This window comes from Pseudophryne corroboree, chromosome 2 (assembly GCF_028390025.1).
Source record: "Pseudophryne corroboree isolate aPseCor3 chromosome 2, aPseCor3.hap2, whole genome shotgun sequence".
Taxonomy (NCBI): domain Eukaryota; kingdom Metazoa; phylum Chordata; class Amphibia; order Anura; family Myobatrachidae; genus Pseudophryne; species Pseudophryne corroboree.
This window is the reverse complement of record NC_086445.1, coordinates 907,339,974-907,365,576: the sequence shown is the minus strand read 5'-3', so window position 1 is coordinate 907,365,576 and position 25,603 is coordinate 907,339,974. Positions and strand designations below refer to the sequence as shown.

The 25,603-nt window shown below is 45.4% G+C and overlaps 1 protein-coding gene across 1 annotated transcript in view; it reads left to right on the top strand.

Moving 5' to 3' along the window:
• PITPNA (phosphatidylinositol transfer protein alpha) overlaps positions 1-25,603 on the top strand; it is a 102,150-nt gene that overhangs the window by 48,453 nt on the left and 28,094 nt on the right. Inside the window, exons 9-11 of the mRNA XM_063956087.1 lie at positions 427-537; positions 11,435-11,557; positions 24,270-24,336. Of these exons, the coding sequence (XP_063812157.1) occupies positions 427-537; positions 11,435-11,557; positions 24,270-24,317 (282 nt within the window). The 3' untranslated portion in view covers positions 24,318-24,336. The remainder of the gene's footprint in view (positions 1-426; positions 538-11,434; positions 11,558-24,269; positions 24,337-25,603) is intronic.

Genomic DNA, 25,603 nt, shown 5'->3' with positions numbered 1-25,603 from the left:
GCCCAAAGATAGGTGTGCCAAGCTTGTGGCATCATATTCAAAAAGACTTGAGGCTGTAATTGCTGCCAAAGTTGCATCAACAAAGTATTGAGCAAAGGCTGTGAATACTTATTTACATGTGATTTCTTAGTTTTTTATTGTTAATAAATTAGCAAAAACCCTCAAAAAAAACTTTTTTCACGTCATTATGGGGTATTGTGTGTAGAATTTTGGGAGAAAAAATAAATTTATTCCATTTTGGAATAAAGCTGTAACATAACTAAGTGTGGAAAAAGTGAATCGCTCTGAATACTTTCCGGATGCACTATGTATTTCTAGTACCGTACAGACAAAGAAGGTGAAGATGAAAACAGGTTGGGTAACAGCACCTGTTTGTGTCTCTAATGCTGAAGTACGCCAGTGACTTGTGTGCATTGCCTCTTGTAGAAAACAATTGGACAGCGGACGGACGTCCCTCACATGTGTGCATACAAGCTAGTGACTGTAAAATTCAAGTGGTGGGGCCTGCAGAACAAAGTGGAAAGCTTCATACAAAAGGTGAGTGAGTGATGGTTTAGCAGTTTACTGTCCCACACGTGTCCCTTCTCCTGCTGCTGCTGCTGCAATAATAATAATAATAATAACCCTTCTGTTTGGAAATCACTGTATCAATACAAAGTTGTCTGTTGACATTAATGTAGCCATAGCAAAGTGCTACTGTAACATTCTTGTATATAGTGACTTATAGTAATTAATTAAGGATTCCTTTATATGGTTTGTCATCCATGCCACATTTTCAGTACATTCAGGTTAGAGAATCATGATGATGTAGGTAGTCTTTACCTTCTGTGTAGTGTTGTGTATTATTTTATTTCTATCATGACCCCCTCCATGCAGAGTTCTGTGTAATATGTTGACATTTTATAAATACCGATAATGATGACTACTGTCTAGCTGTATTTGATTGGCTGCTTGCATATCGCTCCACCAGTTAATCGTACATAAATCGCCACCGAATGACCAGATGTGTGGCCAGTATGTTGATGCAGGTATCATTTTGGACACATTCATGCAGCAATATGGGGTCAATATGGAATAAAATAGGCACATTACCCCACTTGTAGCCACGTATAGAAAATTAAGACAAATTGTTATCCCGCAGATTTTCGGAAGTGTGTTAATATATTTGTTTCTCGGACGCATTATATTAAACTAGTTTCCCAGCCAGTTTTAAATGAAATACATTTTTCAATATGGACCAAGACGTGAGTGGATTTCAAACACATTTAAATCACAGCCCAGACTAGTGGGTTAACCATGGATGGTACAGTTGGTTATTTTCGATGGTGTGAAACCTTTTGACAAGGGTCTATCGATTGTTTCACACAGTGATGGTCATTTTTGCTCTATTACTCAGCGGGCCAATCATAGGTGGGGTTGGGGCTTCATGGGTGACGCTAGGTCACAATGCAGGCGCCAGCAGCCATCGCACCCGTAACGGAGCTACAATTGAATAGCTCCGTTGTGCGCCATCTAGTGGCTGCCGGTGGACAAAACATTTAAATTCTGCCCTATATGTTTTTTTTGTAATTTTGCACTGAGTTTTGTGCTTTGGTTTTGGATCTCTGTCATTGTCATGTTTTGGTTTCGGAAAAACCACCCTCAAGTATTACTTTTGATTTTGTATCTATATTTCTTCAATAATTTATAAAAATAGCTAAAACCATGTAATGTGGGTGCTGGCATGTAGTATTGCAGCATGAATTACAGATTATACCCTGGTACCTGAAATCATGCAATCCAAAATATGTAAAATCCATTTTTTGAGATCTGAACTTGGTGGGAAGACCCGAGCAGGGACTCTGATCTACTTGGAACCCCAAAGTGATCCAAGCCAGGACTTGGTCAGACTCAGAACCCCGAAGTTTGGGTGTGTTTGGTTTTCAGCAAAACCTGACCGGTCATCTCTTATGTTTTTGCTTAGTAAGTTCTATGTCAACTATATGAAGATCAGTATACAGTAAGTTTTAGTAAGGTCTGCATTCAAGATGTGGAGATGCTGGATGTCCTCTCGGTATCCAGATAGAAGATACAGAGTAAATAATTAGATTCCCCTGTGAAACAGTTCTTTGCAGATAGAGGACAACTTCCATTTTGAGGCCGTATGGGTAAAAGGGTTCTGAAACAGCAAAAGCCTCTCCTTAGTGTTGCAGGTTTGAGCATTTGCAGTTGGTCTCCAGGATCCAAACTTTGTATATATGTTAGAAGTTTCAAGATTACCAGCCTTGTTCTTCATATGGCAGCTTGGGATTCTGCTCATTCCGTGAACCCAATCAGTATGATGGATTTGGTGTTAATTTATAGGCCTAATTCCACTGGTAACCTTGTTACAAATTGCATCAGATCTTTTGGTTAGATTGTCTTTAAAGAAAGTTAAAATGGGGGGCTTGCAGGCTCAGGAGGATAGAGGAGCCAGTTGGCAGCCAGGATGATAGATGGCAGTGAATGGATCTCCAAGCCACTGGAACCCGATGGCAGCCATAATGTTTGAGTGCACCCTGCAGCCAGGATCACTGCTGCAGCACCAACGGAGCGTCCAGTGGACACTCCAAACAGGCACCCTGCAGTCTGTGCAGCCATAAGGAGTGTCTTCGGGAGGGCCCCATTCAGCGCTTCACTCACCGGAGTTGCCGGCCCCTACCCTTGTGTGTAATGTCATGACATCATGGGCACACTCAGTAGGTGGAGCCGCACAGGGCGCATTTGAGCCTTGTTACGACTCTGCATATTAACTTATGGGTAAATCAGTCACTTTTACTAATATGAGATGAGGAAAAAGAACCAAGTAATTTTACAAGAATAAAAGCGCTCTAAAGTTTTTATTGTAAAATTTACTATGGGCATATTTACTTCCCCAAATTTGAATGATCAAATCAGTTTCTCACGCTGACTTATCTGGCGGGCCTATGTAGACCAAATTGACATTTATTTGCAACATTTATTAACTTATGTTAAATGCAGAGGACAAGTGCATTCATAATTAGTTGCAGACAAATGAAACCGTTTCAGCCATTCACCCAGATTTAGGCGGGTATTCAATTAGTGTCGAATTTTTCGACAGTCGGGAAAAACTGCACTTTTCGCCTGTTTTTTAGGTTGAATTTACATTCGACCTATTCAATCAAAGTGCCAATTTTTCAGCTGTCGAAAAATCTGCACTGTCTGTAAACATGTGGATCATCAAATTACTCACCGATGCACGTGTTTTTGTAGAAAACGCATCTGTTTTCGACTATTTTCCGTGGATGCAGATCCGACTTGTTAACTAGTTGAATCTGCGTTGTCAGAAAAAGTGTCCGAAAACGGCCGGGATTAAATAGCTATGTCTGGATTTTTTGGCTAGCCGAAAAAACTGGACATAATTGAATACCCCCCATGGAGAGCTAAAGAAGGATCAGATAGTATCATTTAAGGGGGAGAATTCAGTTAGACCAAAACATTTTAACGGATGCAAAAAATAGGGGTATTCTCCCAGCTTTTAAAAATAAAAAATTGCTTCAGGCTATTCAACTAGAGCAGTGATTTTCAACCTTTTTTTACTCGCGGCACACCGAACAATATTTTAAAATTGGCAAGGCACACCATCAGTTCCCCACAGAAAAAAAAAAAAAACACACATTGGCCCCCATAGTAAAAAGAAATCCACACATACATTGGCCTACACAGAAAAAACAATCACATTGTTCCTCACATAAATCATATTGCTCCCTACATAAATCCTATTGCTCCCCACATGAATTATTCACATTGTTTTACCCATAAATCCTTATTCTCCCCATATAAATCCTATTGTACCCCACAGGAGAAAAAAAATAGCAAATATTAGCCCCTACTGGTCAGCTGTCCTCCTCCCTGTCCCTCAGTGGCGGGGATTGTTCATAGTGAAGTGCTGCGAATACTGAGCAGTGGGCGGTCAGGCAGATGTGGATGTGGGTGGGCAAGGAAAGCTGTGTATGCAGGCAGGAACTGGAAGATGTGTGTGCAGGTGGGTGGGCTGGCTGGGTGGTGAGAAGCGGCGGCTGTGACCTATGATATCACAATGCCGCGTCTTCAAGGCATACGTCATGGCCGGAGCACGACTGATCCTCTAAGAAGAGCCTGGGCCAACAGTTCACTCTGATGGTGCAGGAAGCTGCTCTGGCTCTGCGGCACACCTTGCAACTGGTCGCGGCACACTAGTGTGCCACGGCACGCTGGTTGAAAAAGCCTGAACTAGAGCGTGTTTTTTGCAGTCATTAAATTTTATGTTTTCGTATAAAAATGCATAGAATCCGTGGTAAATTTACAGACCTATGTGTTTTCACTGCCATGTTAGTGAAAACAAGCTAATTAGCCATATACATGGGTTAAGCTAGTGTTAAAAATAACAGTATTCTAAACTGTTATTTACTTATATTACAAGAGGAACTTCTATATATGAATTATGTTTTGCTTTTCTCTGTAAATAAACAATCTATGATGTAGAGATAACTGTTTGTTTCTCTATTCATTCAAAATGATGACCATTTGTTTTATTATGTTTACAAAGAAATTAAGCTAAAACATACATTCCATATAACATTTATTAACTAAAGGCCCATACACATTAGACGATGTCGCTCTGTGAGCGACATCGTCTAACGTTTCCCCCTCCCGGGCCGGCCGGTCGGCGGCCGCCTGTACGCACTGAGCGATATGACCGCTCATATCGCTCAGTGACGTCACGCCCCTCGCCAGCCCTGCATGAAGGTCGTGGACGACAGTCCACATCCTTCATGCATGCCCTACCGACAGCGACGATCGTTGCCGACCCGCGGGGCCGCGCATCGGTTGTCGCTGGCGGCATACACACTTGACGATAAAATGAGCAACGTCGCTCAAGGAGGGGGGAAATGAGCGACGTCGCTCATTTTAGCGTTAAGTGTGTATGGACCTTAACACAAAAAAAAAATATTGGTGAATGTCTTATGTAGGTGCAATAATGAACTATGTTCAACTATTGGGGGGAGGGGGTATGCAGTTAATTCCAAAAGTTTTTTAGCAGCGTTTTTTTCCTGATTCTTTTTAAATTCTTGACTATTTTTTTTTCTGACCTATCCAATTAATCCACTTTTTTTCCCCAGACTAAATAAATTTATGTTTTTGCCTGAAAACACACAGGATCCGAGAAAAGCTCACGGACCTATGTGTTTTTGTTAAAAAAAAACAAAAACTGGGCTGATAGGGCTCGTTATCGCAGATTTTATTTTGCCTGCCAATAACTGCCAGCTTTCGGGGCTAATTAGATAGCCTCCAGGGGATCAATTAGCTGTGGTAAATTACCACGGCTAATTGGATACCGCCCTATAATTGATCAATTTAATGTGTTTTAAATTAATCAATTAAGCCTATTGTACCTGACGCCCCAGCTCTATGCCTACACCATTATCTACAGATAGACATGCCATAATGTTTTACTGATAGATATTTGTAATTTATATAGTTTAATTTTGCATCAATAAATGTATACTAAAGTCACTGAAACAGAACAATACTGCACAATACTTTTCCCTGTCAGACTGCAGTTGCTGGCTCCTATTTATACTAAGATGTCCCAATATACACATGACACTGGTCGCACCCCACACTGCACTGGTTACACTTCCTCCCCTTCTCATAACTTTCCAGTCTCACCAGGCCCATATGGCCCTAAATCTGGCTCTGGGAACGAGCTGGTTATCATAAAATTTCCCATTCAGAGAAGCTACAACACTGAGACAAAGTCAATATCAACCAGCGTTTGCCAGCGACTTCGCATGCATGGATGTCTGTTATTGCTTAGCGGAACTAATTTTGAAAAGACAGTAGTGCCATCTAATATTTTGTTGTATATTTTATATTGTGCACATTGATTACAAAATTTAATTGTAAACAATTTATGCAGTTTATCCTTCAGGAATTGACACAGAATTCCAAAGTGCGCTATATTCCTTTAATATTTATTCTTCAAATCTTCAAAACAATGAAATAATTGGTGCCAAGGCCAATTCGCACCAATTATTGGTTTGACACAATTTTTAACATACACAATAAAAATGTTGTACAGAAATAACATTTGTATATCAGTGAGAGAAGTCCAGATCATGTAGATGGCAAGTTAGATCCTCCCTCACGTTCACAAGGTGTGAGCTCAAAAGGGAGACTCTTCACAATCTGGATTGGTGACTCATAGCTGACAGACCCTACGTGTTTCGTCTTAACGACTTCATCAGGGGTAATTCACAAAAAAGGGCAGGACCACAAGATTGCAGTTTATATAGGGCAATAAGCATACAGCTATCTTGATGAGTCTTTTTTTCTCTAAACAAACCCTATCAGGGTCCTTAATCACAAAAATTTGCGATGAAAGTCATCAATAATGATCATATAGATGTCCTTAGATATACACATGGACAAAAAGACTTTAAATCCAATTGATTTAGATGAAGAAAATCTGTGAACTCTCCATTTGTTTGCTGCACAAGCACATTTGGATCTATATGTGAATCTCGCTGTGGAGGTTTTCATTGTCAACATATTTTTAACCTCTGTTGTACTACTATGACAAAATTTTATATATAAATCAATTGGATTTACAATTGGATATACAAATTTTATTTCTGTACAACATTTTTGTTGTGTATGTTAAAAATTGTGTCAATAAACCAATAATTGGTACTAATTGGCCTTTATGGCCTTTTTTCTGGGTGATTTTCCGGTGAGGGAATATCAGTTACAGGATACTGTGTGAATAATCCCTTTAAGAATTCTCCAACCTACACCCTGCACCCGTTGGGTCCATTGTTTAGAAGATTTGAAGAATAAATATTCAAGGAATATAGCGCACTTAGGAATTCTATTTGTTCTACGTTTATTTGAGACCTTACAACAGAGGTCTCCTCTAGTGCTGCTTTTGTCTGTGCGCAAGATAAGGATATTGTTTGTATTTGTGATGTATAATATTGTAGAAAAGGGCACTCAAAACTGTATAGAAAAACAATACTTTTTATTTTCACCTAAAGTGGGCCACCACCACTTGAGACTAAAGAAGTCTCATGTGGTGGTGGCTCAGCATAAACATCCACATATTATGAATACATCCAATGCAGCACCCATGGTGCCTCCGAAATCACTTCAATAATACATGCAGTTAGAAGGTAAAATGGTCACTTATCGATTCGACGACCTTGGTCAGTAAATGACCGTTCAAGACCCCCTGCATCACGTCACTGTCGCCCTCCACAGGCAAGAGCCAGCTGAAGGCAAAGTAACAAGTACCTACTAAAACTACCAAATCATGAATTACTCGCATTACACAGCTGTGCTGACCCGCTGTCCAGTCCCCGCCGGTGTGCGTTCTAGAAGACTGCGCATGCGCAATATTACCAGACCACATCCTATGTCAGCTCTGACAGAGCCGGAAGTCCCCTGCGTTCCACAGGGTTCCAAACTTCCGGAAGCATGCAGTTCACCAGGTACACGTCACTTCTGGTGACGAGCTGTCAAATAATCTAGGTGTACAAGTCACTATGGCTGCTACCATGGTTACTGGCAACGCTGGGTGACAGACAACTGCCTGCACTCCATAGCCCGGTACTTAACCTGGTACTCTAGCCGCGCGTTCTCCACATTAAATCATACTAATATATTAAAGTTTTGCTATACCAGGGTTACCGCCAGCGAGGGTAACAGGCTACCACCTGCATTCCACGGCCCGGTATGTACCCTAATATAATAGACCCAGAAATCTGGGGGTAGATGTCAACAAGTACCTATAGAAATTGATAACGTATAGTGAGATATTGTGTTCAATATATTCGTTTTGATGTTGAATTGGTACTGTGCTGACCATTGCCTTCTATTTTCCGCAGGAGTGCGGGTTCTGCAGGACATTGCGCTGTTAATATTTTCAATAATAATTTATAAATACGGCTGTGGATTTATGGTATGGTTTGGGGCTATAATATTAGGGTACATACCGGGCCGTGAAGTACAGACGGTAGCCTGTTACCCTCACTGGCGGGAACCCTGGTATAGCTACACTTTTATATATTAGTATGATTTAATGTGGCTAGAGTACCAGGTTAATTCCAAGATAAATTGGATTCCACTCAGATATGTTTGCTGTGGGATTTCCTTGTAGTGGGAAGAGGGTATTGTGGGTGGGGTGCAATTGTTCAGCATACATGTCTGTACAACTATTTATTAATTAGCGAATAGGTTGCAGCTGGTATAGACTGCTGTGCTTTTTCTTATTCAAAGTGTTTTTTATTTTCTAAGTGTTATTACATTTAAAGCATCATTAAGAGTTATACAGGAGTTAAACAGAAGGAAACGGTAGAATAAGTCTACCTGAAATCTCTACTGTTGTAAAACTACTTTGAGGAAACTGCTGAGATCTCTAACAGTCATTGGGGGTCATTCCGAGTTGATCGTAGCTGTGCTAAATTTAGCACAGCTACGATCTTCTTCCCTGACATGCTGGGGGGACTCCCAGCACAGGGCTAGCCCGCCCTGCATGTCAGTCTGGCCCCCCCCTCGCAGAAGTGCAAAGGCATCGCACAGCGGTGATGCCTTTGCACTTCAAGAGTAGCTCCCGGCCAGCGCAGCTTTAGCGTGCTGGCCGGGAGTTACTCATCGCTCCCCGGCCCACAGCGGCTGCGTGTGACGTCACACAGCCGCTGCGGCCCGCCCCCCGTTCGGTCCGGCCACGCCTGCATTGGCTGGACCAAACCCACGAAACGGCGGCCAAACGCCACCGTTCCGCCCCCTCCCGCCCAGCGATCGCCTCTGCCTGTCAATCAGGCAGAGGCGATCGCATCCCTGGCATGCGCAGTAGGGACCCGTTCGCTCTGCTGCGTTAAAACGCAGCGAGCGAACGGGTCAGAATTACCCCCATTATTCCTTCCAGTCCCTATCCATGAACTTGGGCTGGGGAAGTCTTGGTTGTTTGGCTACTGGAATAAATGTTAGGGCTACTTAGACTACTGTCCAGTTTACCTCTGATTAAATAAGTGAATCTGTATTGTTTCCCACATGCGTACACACACATTAGGGTACATTTATGTACCTACAGATGTGTCCTTATACATCTAGCCTCAATACGCCATGCACTGCGAGATGCCTAACATGAGTGAGCCGGCAGCATCCGGGCATCTCTGCTAACATCTGTTGTCTTTTTTAATTAATTTTTTGCTGAAAAGGAGTCTTGTATGCATCGCTGTACACAAGCAGACTCTGCTTATTAGAATGATATGCAGCATACCTATAGACTGCAGCAGTATCTGTTTTCCATGAAAACACTGTAACGTAGCATTCTGTATGCAGATACAGCCGCAGTATAGATGCATTTTTGGAGAAAAAATACACAAAAATACACCCAGCGTAACGTTACTGCAGCAACAATATAGTAGGACACATCTGTACCTGTATATTTTTGGGCTATTGAAGGAAACCCACACAAGCATGGGGACGGTATGCAAACTCAACACCATTAGGTCTGTTGTCAGAATTGAACCCAAGACATTCGTACTGTGAGGCAGTAATGCTAACCGTTATACCAACCATGGTGCCCGGTAAATCTAAACTTATGGTGGTGCCCTGAGTTCGGAAAACACTGGATTACAGCAACTCCCCTCCCCCCAAGACTCCCTTCTTTCATGGATCCCCCTCACCATGTCCTTCTATAATCACCTTTTTTTAATTTAAAAAGAAGTCCCGTACAGTTTGTGGGCCTTCAGATCTGATCGCTGCAGCAAATTTGTTAGCTAATGGGTAAAACTATGTGCACTACAGGTGGGGCAGATATAACGTGCAGAGAGAGAGATTTAGTGGGGTGTGTTCAAACTGAAATCTAAATTGCAGTGTAAAAATAAAGCAGCCAGTATTTACCCTGCACAGAAACAAAATAACCCACCCAAATCTAACTCTCTGCATATATATATCTGCTCCACCTGCAGTGCACATTGTTTTGCCCATTCGCTAACAAATTTGCTGCTGCGATCAGGTATTACTTAGGCCCAGTATTTGCTCCCATTATGTGCAGATGTATACGGCACACTGAGAGGGAGCTTTATGGCAATTCCCATGAAGCAAAGTGGTGACATTGTGGAACTGTAACACTGCTTATTGCTTTGAAATACATGATGTGAAGCCTCATATGTTGAGATCTATATATTTTTATATATATATATATATATATATATATATATATATATATATATATATATATAAACCGAGATAGGCGGCACACAAAGGGTCTTGCTAAATAGAAGAAACACACTGGTGCCACAGTGTGTTTCTTTTATTCGGCAAGACCCTTTGAGTGCCGCCTATCTCTGTTCTACTTATCCACTTTAAGTTTGGAGGGCACCGGGGGCAACTGTGTGTGTACGCTGAGTGCGGGTCACCATCCTGATAGATAAATAGAGATATATATATATAGAGATATATATATATATATATATATATATATATATATATATATATATATATAGGTGCGGATTGGCGGCACTCAAAGACTGTCGTTGATGCTGGAAAAAGTGCTTTATTCAACGTTTCGGGTATCAACCCGTCGTCAGGAAATAGCAAACAGAGTGTATGACAAACAACAGATATTTATACAAACACATACAGACACTAAATTACCTGATCCGGTGCAGGTGAGTGTGCGCTCCGGGCGCCGGCCTCCACGAGTCTCGCCGCATCTATGCTGACGCGTCCCCCTGGTGCCGTCATCCAGGAGCGTCCACTCCCCACTGCCAATCAGGGTGCATACCGTCCCGTTGCCACAACAACCGGGCAACAATAAAAGTGCACTAAACTCGGGATAAAAACAAAATAAAAACAGGAACCTGAGTGACAATATTAACAAAGGCAGCTAGTTAACAGATATAGTATATCAATTTGTCAGCTAATACTAACAATTTATATTAGAGATATATAGCTTAAATAGACTATGCTTACGGACTATAGAAAACATTGCAATCCCAAGGAGTCGTTCAAGCCCCTTGGGGACACGGTACCCAAAGTGTGGATCCATTTGCTCTCTAGTCGTAGTAACTGCTTCTTTCTATTACCTCCTCTGATGTTGGCCGGGACATGATCTATTAGCTTTGTCCTAATGCTGGCTATGCTGTGTTTCGCAGCCGCACAGTGTCGGGCCACTGGCTGTTCACTGGTACCTGATTCCAGCGCTGCTCTAATGGCCGACCTGTGTCCAGCCATCCTCTCTCTGAATTGTATGTATGTGTATGTATGTATATGTATGTATATATATATATATATATATATATATATATATATATATATATATATAAATGCTGTTTTTGTATAATGAGTCATTGTGCTTACTTTAACATTGTATTTAGTACTATAATTGTATTTTATTTGTTATCAGCAAGAGAGGCGGCTGTTCACAAATTTCCATCGGCAGCTTTTCTGCTGGCTGGACAAATGGGTGGAGCTCACAATGGAGGACATTCGCAGGATGGAGGATGAAACAAAGAGAGAGCTTGATGAGGTTGGTATTTCTGCTTCTTAAGAAATCTGAGTTTTCTTCCCTCCAGATTGTATGGTTACACAAGATAGGGTTTTAATTTTTAAACTGGGCATTTTTAACTGCACTAAGGTGCATTAAGTCCTTTGCTGTGGAGGATATGTTAGACACATATACTTTAAAATTGCAGATGACAAGTCCTTCTCTACATGTACAGTATATGCAGATTGTCTGTAAAAGAAAAATGAAAAGATCATAGATTGAACCCCAAAAGTCGGTTCTGAACTAAGGGGGTTATTCAAGATTGTTAGTAAACCAAAAAAGCACGCTAATGGGTAAAACCATATTGCACTGCATCTGGGGCAGATGTAACATGTGCAGAGAGAGATTAGATTTGGGTGAGGTGTGTTCAATCTGAAATCTAAATTGCAGTGTAAAAATGAATCTGTCTAACATTTGTGGGCTACATGCAAAAGCAGCCAGTATTTACCCTGCACAGAAACAATATAACCCACCCAAATCTAAATCTCTTTGCACGTTACATCTGCCCCACCTGCAGTGCAACATGGTTTTGCACCTGTTGTGTGCTTTTCTGAATCAAGCCCACTGTCTTGGAATTTTAATGAGAAAACACTTTTGCCCACATGGATTATATTTAAATGGAATTGTTAAGAGTGACCAAAAAGACTGTAGTATTTCTGGAAATGATCACGGTCACTATATACAGTGGTGTATTTATAATGGGTGCATTGTGTGCGGAGCACACGGGCCCCTGTAGTCAAGGGGGGCCACACTGCACACCTTGCACCCATTTTTCTCTATCGTCCTAAGTGGATGCTGGGGTTCCTGAAAGGACCATGGGGAATAGCGGCTCCGCAGGAGACAGGGCACAAAAGTAAAGCTTTTACAGGTCAGGTGGTGTGTACTGGCTCCTCCCCCTATGACCCTCCTCCAGACTCCAGTTAGATTTTTGTGCCCGGCCGAGAAGGGTGCAATTCTAGGTGGCTCTCATAAAGAGCTGCTTAGAGAGTTTAGCTTAGGTTTTTTATTTTACAGTGATTCCTGCTGGCAACAGGATCACTGCAACGAGGGACAGAGGGGAGAAGAAGTGAACTCACCTGCGTGCAGGATGGATTGGCTTCTTGGCTACTGGACATGAAGCTCCAGAGGGACGATCACAGGTACAGCCTGGATGGTCACCGGAGCCACGCCGCCGGCCCCCTCGCAGATGCTGAAGCAAGAAGAGGTCCAGAATCGGCGGCTGAAGACTCCTGCAGTCTTCTTAAGGTAGCGCACAGCACTGCAGCTGTGCGCCATTTTCCTCTCAGCACACTTCACACGGCAGTCACTGAGGGTGCAGGGCGCTGGGGGGGGGGCGCCCTGGGAGGCAAATGAAAACCTTTAAAAAGGCTAAAAATACCTCACATATAGCCCCAGAGGCTATATGGAGATATTTACCCCTGCCTAAATGTACTAAATAGCGGGAGACGAGCCCGCCGAAAAAGGGGCGGGGCCTATCTCCTCAGCACACGGCGCCATTTTCTGTCACAGCTCCGCTGGTCAGGAAGGCTCCCAGGTCTCTCCCCTGCACTGCACTACAGAAACAGGGTATAACAGAGAGGGGGGGCAAAATAAATGGCAATATATTAATATAAAAGCAGCTATAAGGGAGCACTTAATCATAAGGCTATCCCTGTCATATATAGCGTTTTTTGGTGTGTGCTGGCAGACTCTCCCTCTGTCTCCCCAAAGGGCTAGTGGGTCCTGTCTTCGTATAGAGCATTCCCTGTGTGTCTGCTGTGTGTCGGTACGTGTGTGTCGACATGTATGAGGACGTTATTGGTGTGGAGGCGGAGCAATTGCCAAATATGAGGATGTCACCTCCTAGGGGGTCGACACCAGAATGGATGCCTTTATTTGTCGAATTACGGGATAGCGTCAACTCGCTTAAGCAGTCGTTTGCCGACATGAGGCGGCCGGACACTCAATTAGTGCCTGTCCAGGCGCCTCAAACACCGTCAGGGGCTGTAAAACGCCCTTTGCCTCAGTCGGTCGACACAGACCCAGACACAGGCACTGATTCCGGTGGTGAAGGTGACGAATCAACCGTATTTTCCAGTAGGGCCACACGTTATATGATTTTGGCAATAAAGGAGATGTTACATTTAGCTGATACTACAGGTACCACTAAACAGGGTATTATGTGGGGTGTAAAAAAACTACCAGTAGTTTTTACCGAATCAGAAGAATTAAATGACGTGTGTGATGAAGCGTGGGGTGCCCCGATAAAAAACTGCTAATTTCAAAGAAGTTATTGGCTTTATACCCTTTCCCGCCAGAGGTTAGGGAGCGCTGGGAAACACCTCCTAGGGTGGACAAAGCGCTAACACGCTTATCAAAACAAGTGGCGTTACCCTCTCCTGAGACGGCCGCACTTAAAGATCCATCAGATAGGAGGATGGAAAATATCCAAAAAGGTATATACACACATGCAGGTGTTATACTACGACCAGCTATTGCGACTGCCTGGATGTGCAGTGCTGGGGTAGTTTGGTCAGAGTCCCTGATCGAAAATATTGATACCCTGGACAGGGACAATATTTTACTGTCGTTAGAACAAATAAAGGATGCATTTCTTTATATGCGTGATGCACAGAGAGATATCTGCACACTGGCATCACGGGTAAGTGCTATGTCCATTTCGGCCAGAAGAGCTTTATGGACACGACAGTGGACAGGCGATGCGTAGAGGAGTTATTTGGGGTCGGTCTATCGGATTTGGTGGCCACGGCTACGGCCGGGAAATCCACCTTTCTACCTCAAGTCACTCCCCAACAGAAAAAGGCACCGACCTTTCAACCGCAGCCCTTTCGTTCCTTTAAAAATAAGAGAGCAAAGGGCTATTCATATCTGCCACGAGGCAGAGGACGAGGGAAGAGACAGCAACAGGCAGCTCCTTCCCAGGAACAGAAGCCCTCCCCGGCTTCTACAAAAGCCTCAGCATGACGCTGGGGCTTCGCATGCGGACTCGGGGGCGGTAGGCGGTCGTCTCAAGAATTACAGCGCGCAGTGGGCTCACTCGCAGGTAAATCCCTGGATCCTGCAGATAATATCTCAGGGGTACAGGTTGAAATTAGAGACAGAGCCAACTCGCCGTTTCCTGAAGTCTGCTTTACCAACGTCCCCCTCAGAAAGGGAGACGGTTTTGGAACCCATTCACAAGCTGTATTCTCAGCAGGTGATAGTCAAGGTACCTCTTCTACAACAAGGGAAGGGGTATTATTCCACTCTTTTTGTGGTACCGAAGCCGGATGGCTCGGTAAGGCCTATTCTAAATCTGAAGTCCTTGAACCTGTACATAAAGAAGTTCAAGTTCAAGATGGAGTCACTCAGAGCAGTGATAGCGAACCTGGAAGAAGGGGACTTTATGGTATCCTTGGGCATCAAGGATGCGTATCTCCACGTTCCAATTACCCCTCACACCAGGGGTACCTCAGGTTCGTTGTACAAAACTGTCACTATCAGTTTCAGACGCTGCCGTTTGGTTTGTCCACGGCACCTCGGGTCTTTACAAAGGTAATGGCCGAGATAATATTTCTTCTTCGAAGAAAAGGCGTATTAATTATCCCATACTTGGACGATCTCCTAATAAGGGCAAGGTCCAGAGAACAGCTAGAGATGGGTTTAGCACTATCTCAAGAGGTGCTAAAGCAGCACGGATGGATTCTGAATATTCCAAAATCCCAATTAATGCCGACAACTCGTCTGCTGTTCCTGGGGATGATTCTGGACACAGTTCAGAAAAAGGTTTTTCTTCCCGAAGAAAAAGCCAAGGAGTTATCTGACCTGGTCAGGAACCTCCTAAAACCAGGAAAGGTGTCTGTACATCAATGCACAAGAGTCCTGGGAAAAAATGGTAGCTTCTTACGAAGCAATCCCTTTCGGCAGATTCCATGCAAAGGGATCTGTTGGACAAATGGTCAGGGTCGCATCTTCAGATGCACCTGCGGATAAGCCTGTCGCCGAGGACAAGGGTATCCCTTCTGTGGTGGTTGCAGGAGGCTCATCTATTGGAGGGCCGCAGATTCGGCATGCAGGATTGGATCCTGGTGACCACGGATGCCAGCCTGAGAGGCTGGGGAGCAGTCACACAGGGAAGAAATTTCCAGGGAGTGTGGTCGAGCCTGAAAAAGTCTCTTCACATAAGCATTCTGGAACTAAGAGCAATCTACAATGCTCTAAGCCAGGCGGAACCTCTGCTTCAAGGAAGACCGGTGTTGATCCAGTCGGACAACATCACGGCAGTCGCCCATGTAAACAGACAGGGCGGCACAAGAAGCAGGAGGGCAATGGCAGAAGCTGCCAGGATCCTTCGCTGGGCGGAGAATCACGTGATAGCACTGTCAGCAGTATTCATCCCGGGCGTGGACAACTGGGAAGCAGACTTCCTCAGCAGACACGACCTTCACCCGGGAGAGTGGGGACTTCATCCAGAAGTTTTCCACATGCTATTAAACCGTTGGGTAAAACCAATGGTGGACATGATGGCGTCTCGCCTCAACAAAACACTGGACAGGTATTGCGCCAGGTCAAGAGATCCGCAGGCAATAGCTGTGGACGCGCTGGTAACACCTTGGGTGTACCAGTCGGTATATGTGTTTCCTCCTCTGCCTCTCATACCAAAGGTATTGAGGATTATACGGCAAAGAGGAGTAAGACTAGTGGCTCCGGATTGGCCAAGAAGGACTTGGTACCCGGAACTTCAAGAGATGGTCACGGACGATCCGTGGCCTCTACTTCTGAGAAGGGACCTGCTTCAGCAGGGTCCTTGTCTTTTTCAAGACTTACCGCGGCTGCGTTTGACGGCATGGCGTTTGAATGCCAGATCCTAAAAGGAAAAGGCATTCCGGAAGAAGTCATTCCTACCTTGATAAAGGCAAGGAAGGAAGTCACCGCGAAGCATTATCGCCGTATTTGGCGAAAATATGTTGCGTGGTGCGAGCAGCGGAGTGCTCCGATGGAGGAATTTCAACTGGGTCGTTTTCCTACATTTCCTGCAATCAGGATTGTCTATGGGTCTCAAATTGGGATCTATTAAGGTTCAAATTTCGGCCCTATCAATATTCTTCCAAAAAGAATTGGCCTCAGTCCCTGAGGTCCAGATTTTTATCAAAGGAGTACTGCATATACAGCCTCCTGTGGTGCCTAAGGTGGCACCGTGGGATCTAAATGTAGTTTTAGATTTCCTCAAATCCAATTGGTTTGAACCACTAAAGAATGTGGATTTGAAATATCTCACATGGAAAGTGACTATGTTACTGGCCCTGGCTTCGGCCGGGAGAGTATCTGAACTGGCGGCTTTGTTTTATAAAAGCCCTTATTTAATTTTCCATTCGACATAGGGCAGAGCTGCGGACGCGTCCGCATTTTCTCCCTAAGGTGGTATCAGCGTTTCACCTGAACCAGCCTATTGTAGTGCCTGCGGCTACAGACGACTTGAAGGACTCCAAGTTGTTGGACGTTGTCAGAGCCTTAAAAATATACATTTAAAGGACGGCTGGAGTCAGAAAATCTGACTCGCTGTTTATACTGTATGCACCCAACAAGTTGGGTGCACCTGCTTCTAAGCAGTCGATTGCTCGTTGGATTTGTAACAAAATTCAACTTGTACATTCTGTGGCAGGCCTGCCACAGCCTAAATCTGTTAAGGCCCATTCCGCAAGGAAGGTGGGCTCATCTTGGGCGCCTGCCCGAGGGGTCTCGGCATTACAACTCTGCCGAGCAGCTACGTGGTCAGGGGAGAACACGTTTGTAAATTTTTACAAATTTGATACCCTGGCAAAGGAGGACCTGGAGTTCTCTCATTCGGTGCTGCAGAGTCATCCGCACTCTCCCGCCCGTTTGGGAGCTTTGGTATAATCCCCATGGTCCTTTCAGGAACCCCAGCATCCACTTAGGACGATAGAGAAAATAAGAATTTACTTACCGATAATTCTATTTCTCGGAGTCCGTAGTGGATGCTGGGCGCCCATCCCAAGTGCGGATTATCTGCAATACTTGTACATAGTTATTGTTAACTAATTCGGGTTATTGTTTAGGAAGCCATCTTTCAGAGGCTCCTCTGTTATCATACTGTTAACTGGGTTTAGATCACAAGTTGTACGGTGTGATTGGTGTGGCTGGTATGAGTCTTACCCGGGATTCAAAATCCTCCCTTATTGTGTACGCTCGTCCGGGCACAGTACCTAACTGGAGTCTGGAGGAGGGTCATAGGGGGAGGAGCCAGTACACACCACCTGACCTGTAAAAGCTTTACTTTTGTGCCCTGTCTCCTGCGGAGCCGCTATTCCCCATGGTCCTTTCAGGAACCCCAGCATCCACTACGGACTCCGAGAAATAGAATTATCGGTAAGTAAATTCTTATTTTTTCATCACTTACCCTACGGAGTCCCGCGTCGGCAGCTGCAGGAATCACCAGAAAAATGGTGTGGCGGCGTTTTGCACACGCACAGTAAGAAAATCTCTGGAAAATGGCCGCCGTGACGAACTAGACTCTGGGACTGCGCTAGGGTCCTTAGTGACCCTAGTGCCCAGAGTCTGCAGCGCTGCCAGCAAGAGAGGAGGGGGCCCAGACGGATCCTGCACATGGGCCTCCTCCTCTCTTGATACGCCCCCGACTATATAATATTATTTCTCTGACGTCCTAGTGGATGCTGGGGACTCCGTCAGGACCATGGGGAATAGCGGCTCCGCAGGAGACGGGGCACAAAAGTAAAAGCTTTAGGATCAGGTGGTGTGCACTGGCTCCTCCCCCTATGACCCTCCTCCAAGCCTCAGTTAGATTTTTGTGCCCGGCCGAGAAGGGTGCAATCTAGGTGGCTCTCCTAAAGAGCTGCTTAGAGTAAAAGTTTTGTTAGGTTTTTTATTTTCAGTGAGTCCTGCTGGCAACAGGCTCACTGCATCGAGGGACTTAGGGGAGAGAAGTGAACTCACCTGCGTGCAGGATGGATTGGCTTCTTAGGCTACTGGACACCATTAGCTCCAGAGGGAGTCGGAACACAGGTCTCACCCTGGGGTTCGTCCCGGAGCCGCGCCGCCGACCCCCTTGCAGATGCCGAAAAGTGAAGAGGTCCAGAAACCGGCGGCAGAAGACTTTTCAGTCTTCATAAGGTAGCGCACAGCACTGCAGCTGTGCGCCATTGTTGTCAGCACACTTCATAGCAGCGGTCACTGAGGGTGCAGGGCGCTGGGGGGGGCGCCCTGGGCAGCAATGATAGTACCTTATTCTGGCTAAAAATACATCACATATAGCCCCTGGGGGCTATATGGATGTATTTAACCCCTGCCAGGTCTCAGAAAAACGGGAGAAGAAGCCCGCCGAAAAGGGGGCGGGGCCTATTCTCCTCAGCACACAGCGCCATTTTCCCTCACAGAAATGCTGGTGGGAAGGCTCCCAGGCTCTCCCCTGCACTGCACTACAGAAACAGGGTTAAAACAGAGAGGGGGGGCACTTATTTGGCGATATGACTATATATATTAAAATGCTATAAGGGAAAAACACTTATATAAAGGTTGTCCCTGTATAATTATAGCGTTTTTGGTGTGTGCTGGCAAACTCTCCCTCTGTCTCCCCAAAGGGCTAGTGGGGTCCTGTCCTCTATCAGAGCATTCCCTGTGTGTGTGCTGTGTGTCGGTACGTGTGTGTCGACATGTATGAGGACGATGTTGGTGAGGAGGCGGAGCAATTGCCTGTAATGGTGATGTCACTCTCTAGGGAGTCGACACCGGAATGGATGGCTTATTTAAGGAATTACGTGATAATGTCAACACGCTGCAAGGTCGGTTGACGACATGAGATGGCCGGCAAACCAATTAGTACCTGTCCAGGCGTCTCAAACACCGTCAGGGGCGTTAAAACGTCCTTTTACCTCAGTCGGTCGACACAGACACGGACACTGACTCCAGTGTCGACGGTGAAGAAACAAACGTATTTTCCTTTAGGGCCACACGTTACTTGTTAAGGGCAATGAAGGAGGTGTTACATATTTCTGATACTACAAGTACCACAAAAAAGGGTATTATGTGGAGTGTGAAAAAACTACCTGTAGTTTTTCCTGAATCAGATAAATTAAATGAAGTGTGTGATGATGCGTGGGTTTCCCCCGATAGAAAATTATTGGCGGTATACCCTTTCCCGCCAGAAGTTAGGGCGCGTTGGGAAACACCCCTTAGGGTGGATAAGGCGCTCACACGCTTATCAAAACAAGTGGCGGTACCGTCTCCAGATAGGGCCGCCCTCAAGGAGGCAGCTGATAGGAGGCTGGAAAATATCCTAAAAAGTATATACACACATACTGGTGTTATACTGCGACCAGCGATCGCCTCAGCCTGGATGTGCAGCGCTGGGGTGGCTTGGTCGGATTCCCTGACTGAAAATATTGATACCCTTGACAGGGACAGTATTTTATTGACTATAGAGCATTTAAAGGATGCATTTCTATATATGCGAGATGCACAGAGGGATATTTGCACTCTGGTATCAAGAGTAAGTGCGATGTCCATATCTGCCAGAAGTTGTTTATGGACACGACAGTGGTCAGGTGATGCAGATTCCAAACGGCACATGGAAGTATTGCCGTATAAAGGAGAAAAAGACAACGTCTTTTCAGCCTCAGTCCTTTCGTCCCCATAAGGGCAAGCGGGCAAAAGGCCAGTCATATCTGCCATGGGATAGAGGAAAGGGAAGAAGACTGCAGCAGGCAGCCCATTCCCAGAAACAGAAGCCCTCCACCGCTTCTGCCAAGTCCTCAGCATGACGCTGGGGCCGTACAAGCGGACTCGGGTGTGGTGGGGGGGGTCGTCTCAAGAGTTTCAGCACGCAGTGGGCTCACTCGCAAGTGGACCCCTGGATCCTACAAGTAGTATCCCAGGGGTACAGATTGGAAATTCGAGACGTCTCCCCCTCGCAGGTTCCTGAAGTCTGCTTTACCAACGTCTCCCTCCGACAGGGAGGCAGTAGTGGAAACAATTCACAAGCTGTATTCCCAGCAGGTGATAATCAAAGTCCCCCTCCTACAACAAGGAAAGGGGTATTATTCCACACTATATTGTGGTACTGAAGCCAGACGGCTCGGTGAGACCTATTCTAAATCTGAAATAGTTGAACACTTACATACAAAGGTTCAAATCAAGATGGAGTCACTCAGAGCAGTGATAGCGAACCAGGAAGAAGGGGACTATATGGTGTCCCGGGACATCAGGGATGCTTACCTCCATGTCCCAATTTGCCCTTCTTACCAAGGGTACCTCAGGTTCGTGGTACAGAACTGTCACTATCAGTTTCAGACGCTGCCGGTTGGATTGTCCACGGCACCCCGGGTCCTTACCAAGGTAATGGCCGAAATGATGATTCTTCTTCAAAGAAAATGGACGATCTCCTGATAGGGGCAAGGTCCAGAGAACAGTTGGAGGTCGGAGTAGCACTATCTCAAGTAGTTCTACGACAGCACGGGTGGATTCTAAATATTCCAAAACCGCAGCTGTTTCCGACGACACGTCTGCTGTTCCTAGGGATGATTCTGGACACAGTCCAGAAAAAGGTGTTTCTCCCGGAGAAGAAAGCCAGGGAGTTATCCGAGCTAGTCAGGAACCTCCTAAAACCAGGAAAAGTGTCAGTGCATCATTGCACAAGGGTCCTGGGAAAAATGGTGGCTTCTTACGAAGCGATTCAATTCAGTAGATTTCACGCAAGAACTTTTCAGTGGGATCTGCTGGAAAAATGGTCCGGATCGCATCTTCAGATGCATCAGCGGATAACCCTGTCTCCAAGGACAAGGGTGTTTCTTCTGCGGTGGCTGCAGAGTGCTCATCTACTAAAGGGCCGCAGATTCGGCATTCAGGACTGGGTCCTGGTGACCACGGATGCCAGCCTGAGAGGCTGGGGAGCAGTCACACAGGGAAAAAATTTCCAGGGAGTGTGATCAAGTCTGGAGACTTCTCTCCACATAAATATACTGGAGCTAAGGGCAATTTACAATGTTCTAAGCTTAGCAAGACCTCTGCTTCAAGGTCAGCCGGTATTGATCCAGTGGGACAACATCACGGCAGTCGCCCACGTAAACAGACAGGGCGGCACAAGAAGCAGGAGGGCAATGGCAGAAACTGCAAGGATTCTTCGCTGGGCGAAAAATCATGTGATAGCACTGTCAGCAGTGTTCATTCCGGGAGTGGACAACTGGGAAGCAGACTTCCTCAGCAGGCACGACCTCCACCCGGGAGAGTGGGGACTTCATCGGGAAGTATTCCACATGATTGTGAACCGTTGGGAAAGACCAAAGGTGGACATGATGGCGTCCCGCCTGAACAAAAAACTGGACAGGTATTGCGCCAGGTCAAGAGACCCTCAAGCAATATCTGTGGACGTTCTGGTAACACCGTGGGTGTACCAGTCGGTGTATGTGTTCCCTCCTCTGCTTCTCATAACCAAGGTACTGAGAATTATAAGACGTAGAGGAGTAAGAACTATACTCGTGGCTCCGGATTGGCCAAGAAGGACGTGGCACCCGGAACTTCAAGAAATGCTCACAGAGGACTCATGGCCTCTGCCGCTAAGAAGGGACTTGCTTCAGCAAGTACCAGGTCTGTTCCAAGACTTACCGCGGCTGCGTTTGACGGCATGGCGGTGGAACGCCAGATCCTAAGGGAAAAAGGCATTCCGGAAGAGGTCATTCCTACCCTGGTCAAAGCCAGGAAGGAGGTGACCGCAAAACATTATCACCACATGTGGCGAAAATATGTTGCGTGGTGTGAGGCCAGGAAGGCCCCACGAAGAAATTTCAACTCGGTCGATTCCTGCATTTCCTGCAAACAGGAGTGTCTATGGGCCTCAAATTGGGGTCCATTAAGGTTCAAATTTCGTCCCTGTCAATTTTCTTCCAGAAAGAATTGGCTTCAGTTCCTGAAGTCCAGAAGTTTGTCAAGGGAGTATTGCATATACAACCCCCTTTTTGTGCCTCCAGTGGCACTGTGGGATCTCAACGTAGTTCTGGGATTCCTCAAATCACATTTTAAACCGCTCAAATCTGTGGATTTGAAATATCTCACATGAAAACTTAGTGACCATGCTGTTGGCCCTGGCCTCGGCCAGGCGAGTGTCAGAATTGGCGGCTTTGTCTCACAAAAGCCATATCTGATTGTCCATTCGGACAGGGCAGAGCTGCGGACTCGTCCCCAGTTTCTTCCTAAGGTGGTGTCAGCGTTTCACCTGAACCAGCTTATTGGGGTACCTGCGGCTACTAGGGACTTGGAGGACTCCAAGTTGCTAGATGTTGTCAGGGCCCTGAAAATATAGGTTTCCAGGACGGCTGGAGTCAGGAAAACTGACTCGCTGTTATCCTGTATGCACCCAACAAACTGGGTGCTCTTGCTTCTAAGCAGACGATTGCTCGTTGGATTTGTAGCACATTTCAACTTGCACATTCTGTGGCAGGCCTGCCACAGCCTAAATCTGTCAAGGCCCATTCCACAAGGAAGGTGGGCTCATCCTGGGCGGCTGCCCGAGGGGTCTCGGCATTACAACTCTGCCGAGCAGCTACGTGGTCGGGGGAGAACACGTTTGTAAAATTCTACAAATTTGATACCCTGGCTAAAGAGGACCTGGAGTTCTCTCATTCGGTGCTGCAGAGTCATCCGCACTCTCCCGCCCGTTTGGGAGCTTTGGTATAATCCCCATGGTCCTGACGGAGTCCCCAGCATCCACTAGGACGTCAGAGAAAATAAGATTTTACTTACCGATAAATCTATTTCTCGTAGTCCGTAGTGGATGCTGGGCGCCCATCCCAAGTGCGGATTGTCTGCAATACTTGTACATAGTTATTGTTACAAAAATCGGGTTATTATTGTTGTGAGCCATCTTTTCAGAGGCTCCGCTGTTATCATGCTGTTAACTGGGTTCAGATCACAGGTTGTACAGTGTGATTGGTGTGGCTGGTATGAGTCTTACCCGGGATTCAAAATCCTTCCTTATTGTGTACGCTCGTCCGGGCACAGTATCCTAACTGAGGCTTGGAGGAGGGTCATAGGGGGAGGAGCCAGTGCACACCACCTGATCCTAAAGCTTTTACTTTTGTGCCCTGTCTCCTGCGGAGCCGCTATTCCCCATGGTCCTGACGGAGTCCCCAGCATCCACTACGGACTACGAGAAATAGATTTATCGGTAAGTAAAATCTTATTATTTGACCACTCTCCTGAGAATATCTGAGCCCTCCCAGACTCCCGAGAGCGTAAACCAGCCTTCTTGATATGGCCACTTCCCTAGTGAAGTGGGCAGCCTGGGGGTTCATTGATGTGGTTCTCAGTGAATTGATTCATTGTGGTATTGTACAGTGGTGCTGCAATGGAGCTAGTGCACCTGCACTTCTCCTCTAGCATCTCCCAGGCACCCTGGGTACAGAGTTGGCAAGTATGTTTCAGTATGTTTAGTTCCTCTACTTATCAGTTGCACTTATTAGAGCAGACCCAGAGTGAGAAGTTGAGTAGAAGTATGTGTGTTTCAGTACCCTCCTATTCATCCGTTACAGGAAGCAATTAACCAAGGTACATTCACACATAGCAGGTACAATTGGGAGGCTGTACCCTGTGGACAAAAAGTTACTACACAAACCAACAAGTCTTCTCTATGGCTTGATTTAACTTGTTAATTCTCATGTGTATAATTATAAAACTGTTTCATTCTCAGATGAGAGAGAAGGACCCGGTGAAAGGAATGGTTGCAGCAGACGATTAGCACTAAAGTACTGAGTTCAGTAAGTACTGTTACTTCATAACTCTGTGTTGATTGTTAGATTCTTCTATGAGTAATGAAGTAAATTCCTACATACTATATAACATTTCTCTTATTTTCATCAATTATTATTTGCAATGAAAGATTTTTGGTCTGTGGATCCATCACATGCACAGGTTGGAGGCATTTAGGGGTATATGCAATTGCGGTCGAATTCCCGAAAATTTCGAAAAACGGGACATTTTCGACAAAAAAAAAAATTCGACAATGCAATTCAGTACTTTTCGTCAAAAAAACGGACTTTCAAAATTCGACTTTTTGAAATTCAACATTTCTGCAATGGTACAAATGCGGCAATTCGACAAAAGTATATTCAATTGAAGTTTGTAAATTCGACAACAGTGCTTTTAGACAGTAAATTCGTCATTTTCAATCCGCCACACTTTGCTGGCGGAATCGAATAAAAAATTTTAAAAACATGTTTTTTTTTTTGTGTTTTTTTTATTGGTAATAGCATATCTATTTATATTAGAAGGGATTAGGTACTTGGTTTGTCTATTTTGGATGCACAAGTATTATTTATATATTTTTAAAAATATATATATATATTTTTTAATGGAATGGTACAAATCAGAAAAAAAAATGCGTGGGGTCACCCCTCCTAAGCATAACCAGCCTCGGGCTCTTCGAGCCGGTCCTGGTTGCCAAAATACGGGGGGAAAAATGACAGGGGATCCCCCGTATTTTAACAACCAGCACCGGGCTCTGCGCCTGGTCCTGGTGCAAAAAATACGGGGGACAAAAAGAGTAGGGGTCCCCCGTATTTTTTGTACCAGCACCGGGCTCCACTAGCTGGACAGATAATGCCACAGCCGGGGGTCACTTTTATACAGCGCCCTGCGGCCGTGGCATTAAATATCCAACTAGTCACCCCTGGCCGGGGTACCCTGGAGGAGTGGGGACCCCTTCAATCAAGGGGTCCCCCCCCCCCAGCCACCCAAGAGCCATGGGTGAAGCCCGAGGCTGTCCCCCCCCCCCCCCCCCCCCATCCAAGGGCTGCGGATGGGGGGCTGATAGCCTTTTGAAAAATGAAAGAATATTGTTTTTTCCAGTAGTACTACAAGTCCCAGCAAGCCTTCCCCGCAAGCTGGTACTTGGAGAACCACAAGTACCAGCATGCGGGAGAAAAACGGGCCCGCTGGTACCTGTAGTTCTACTGGGAAAAAAATACCCAAATAAAAACAGGACACGCACACCATGAGAGTAAAACTTTATTTCACACCTGCCGA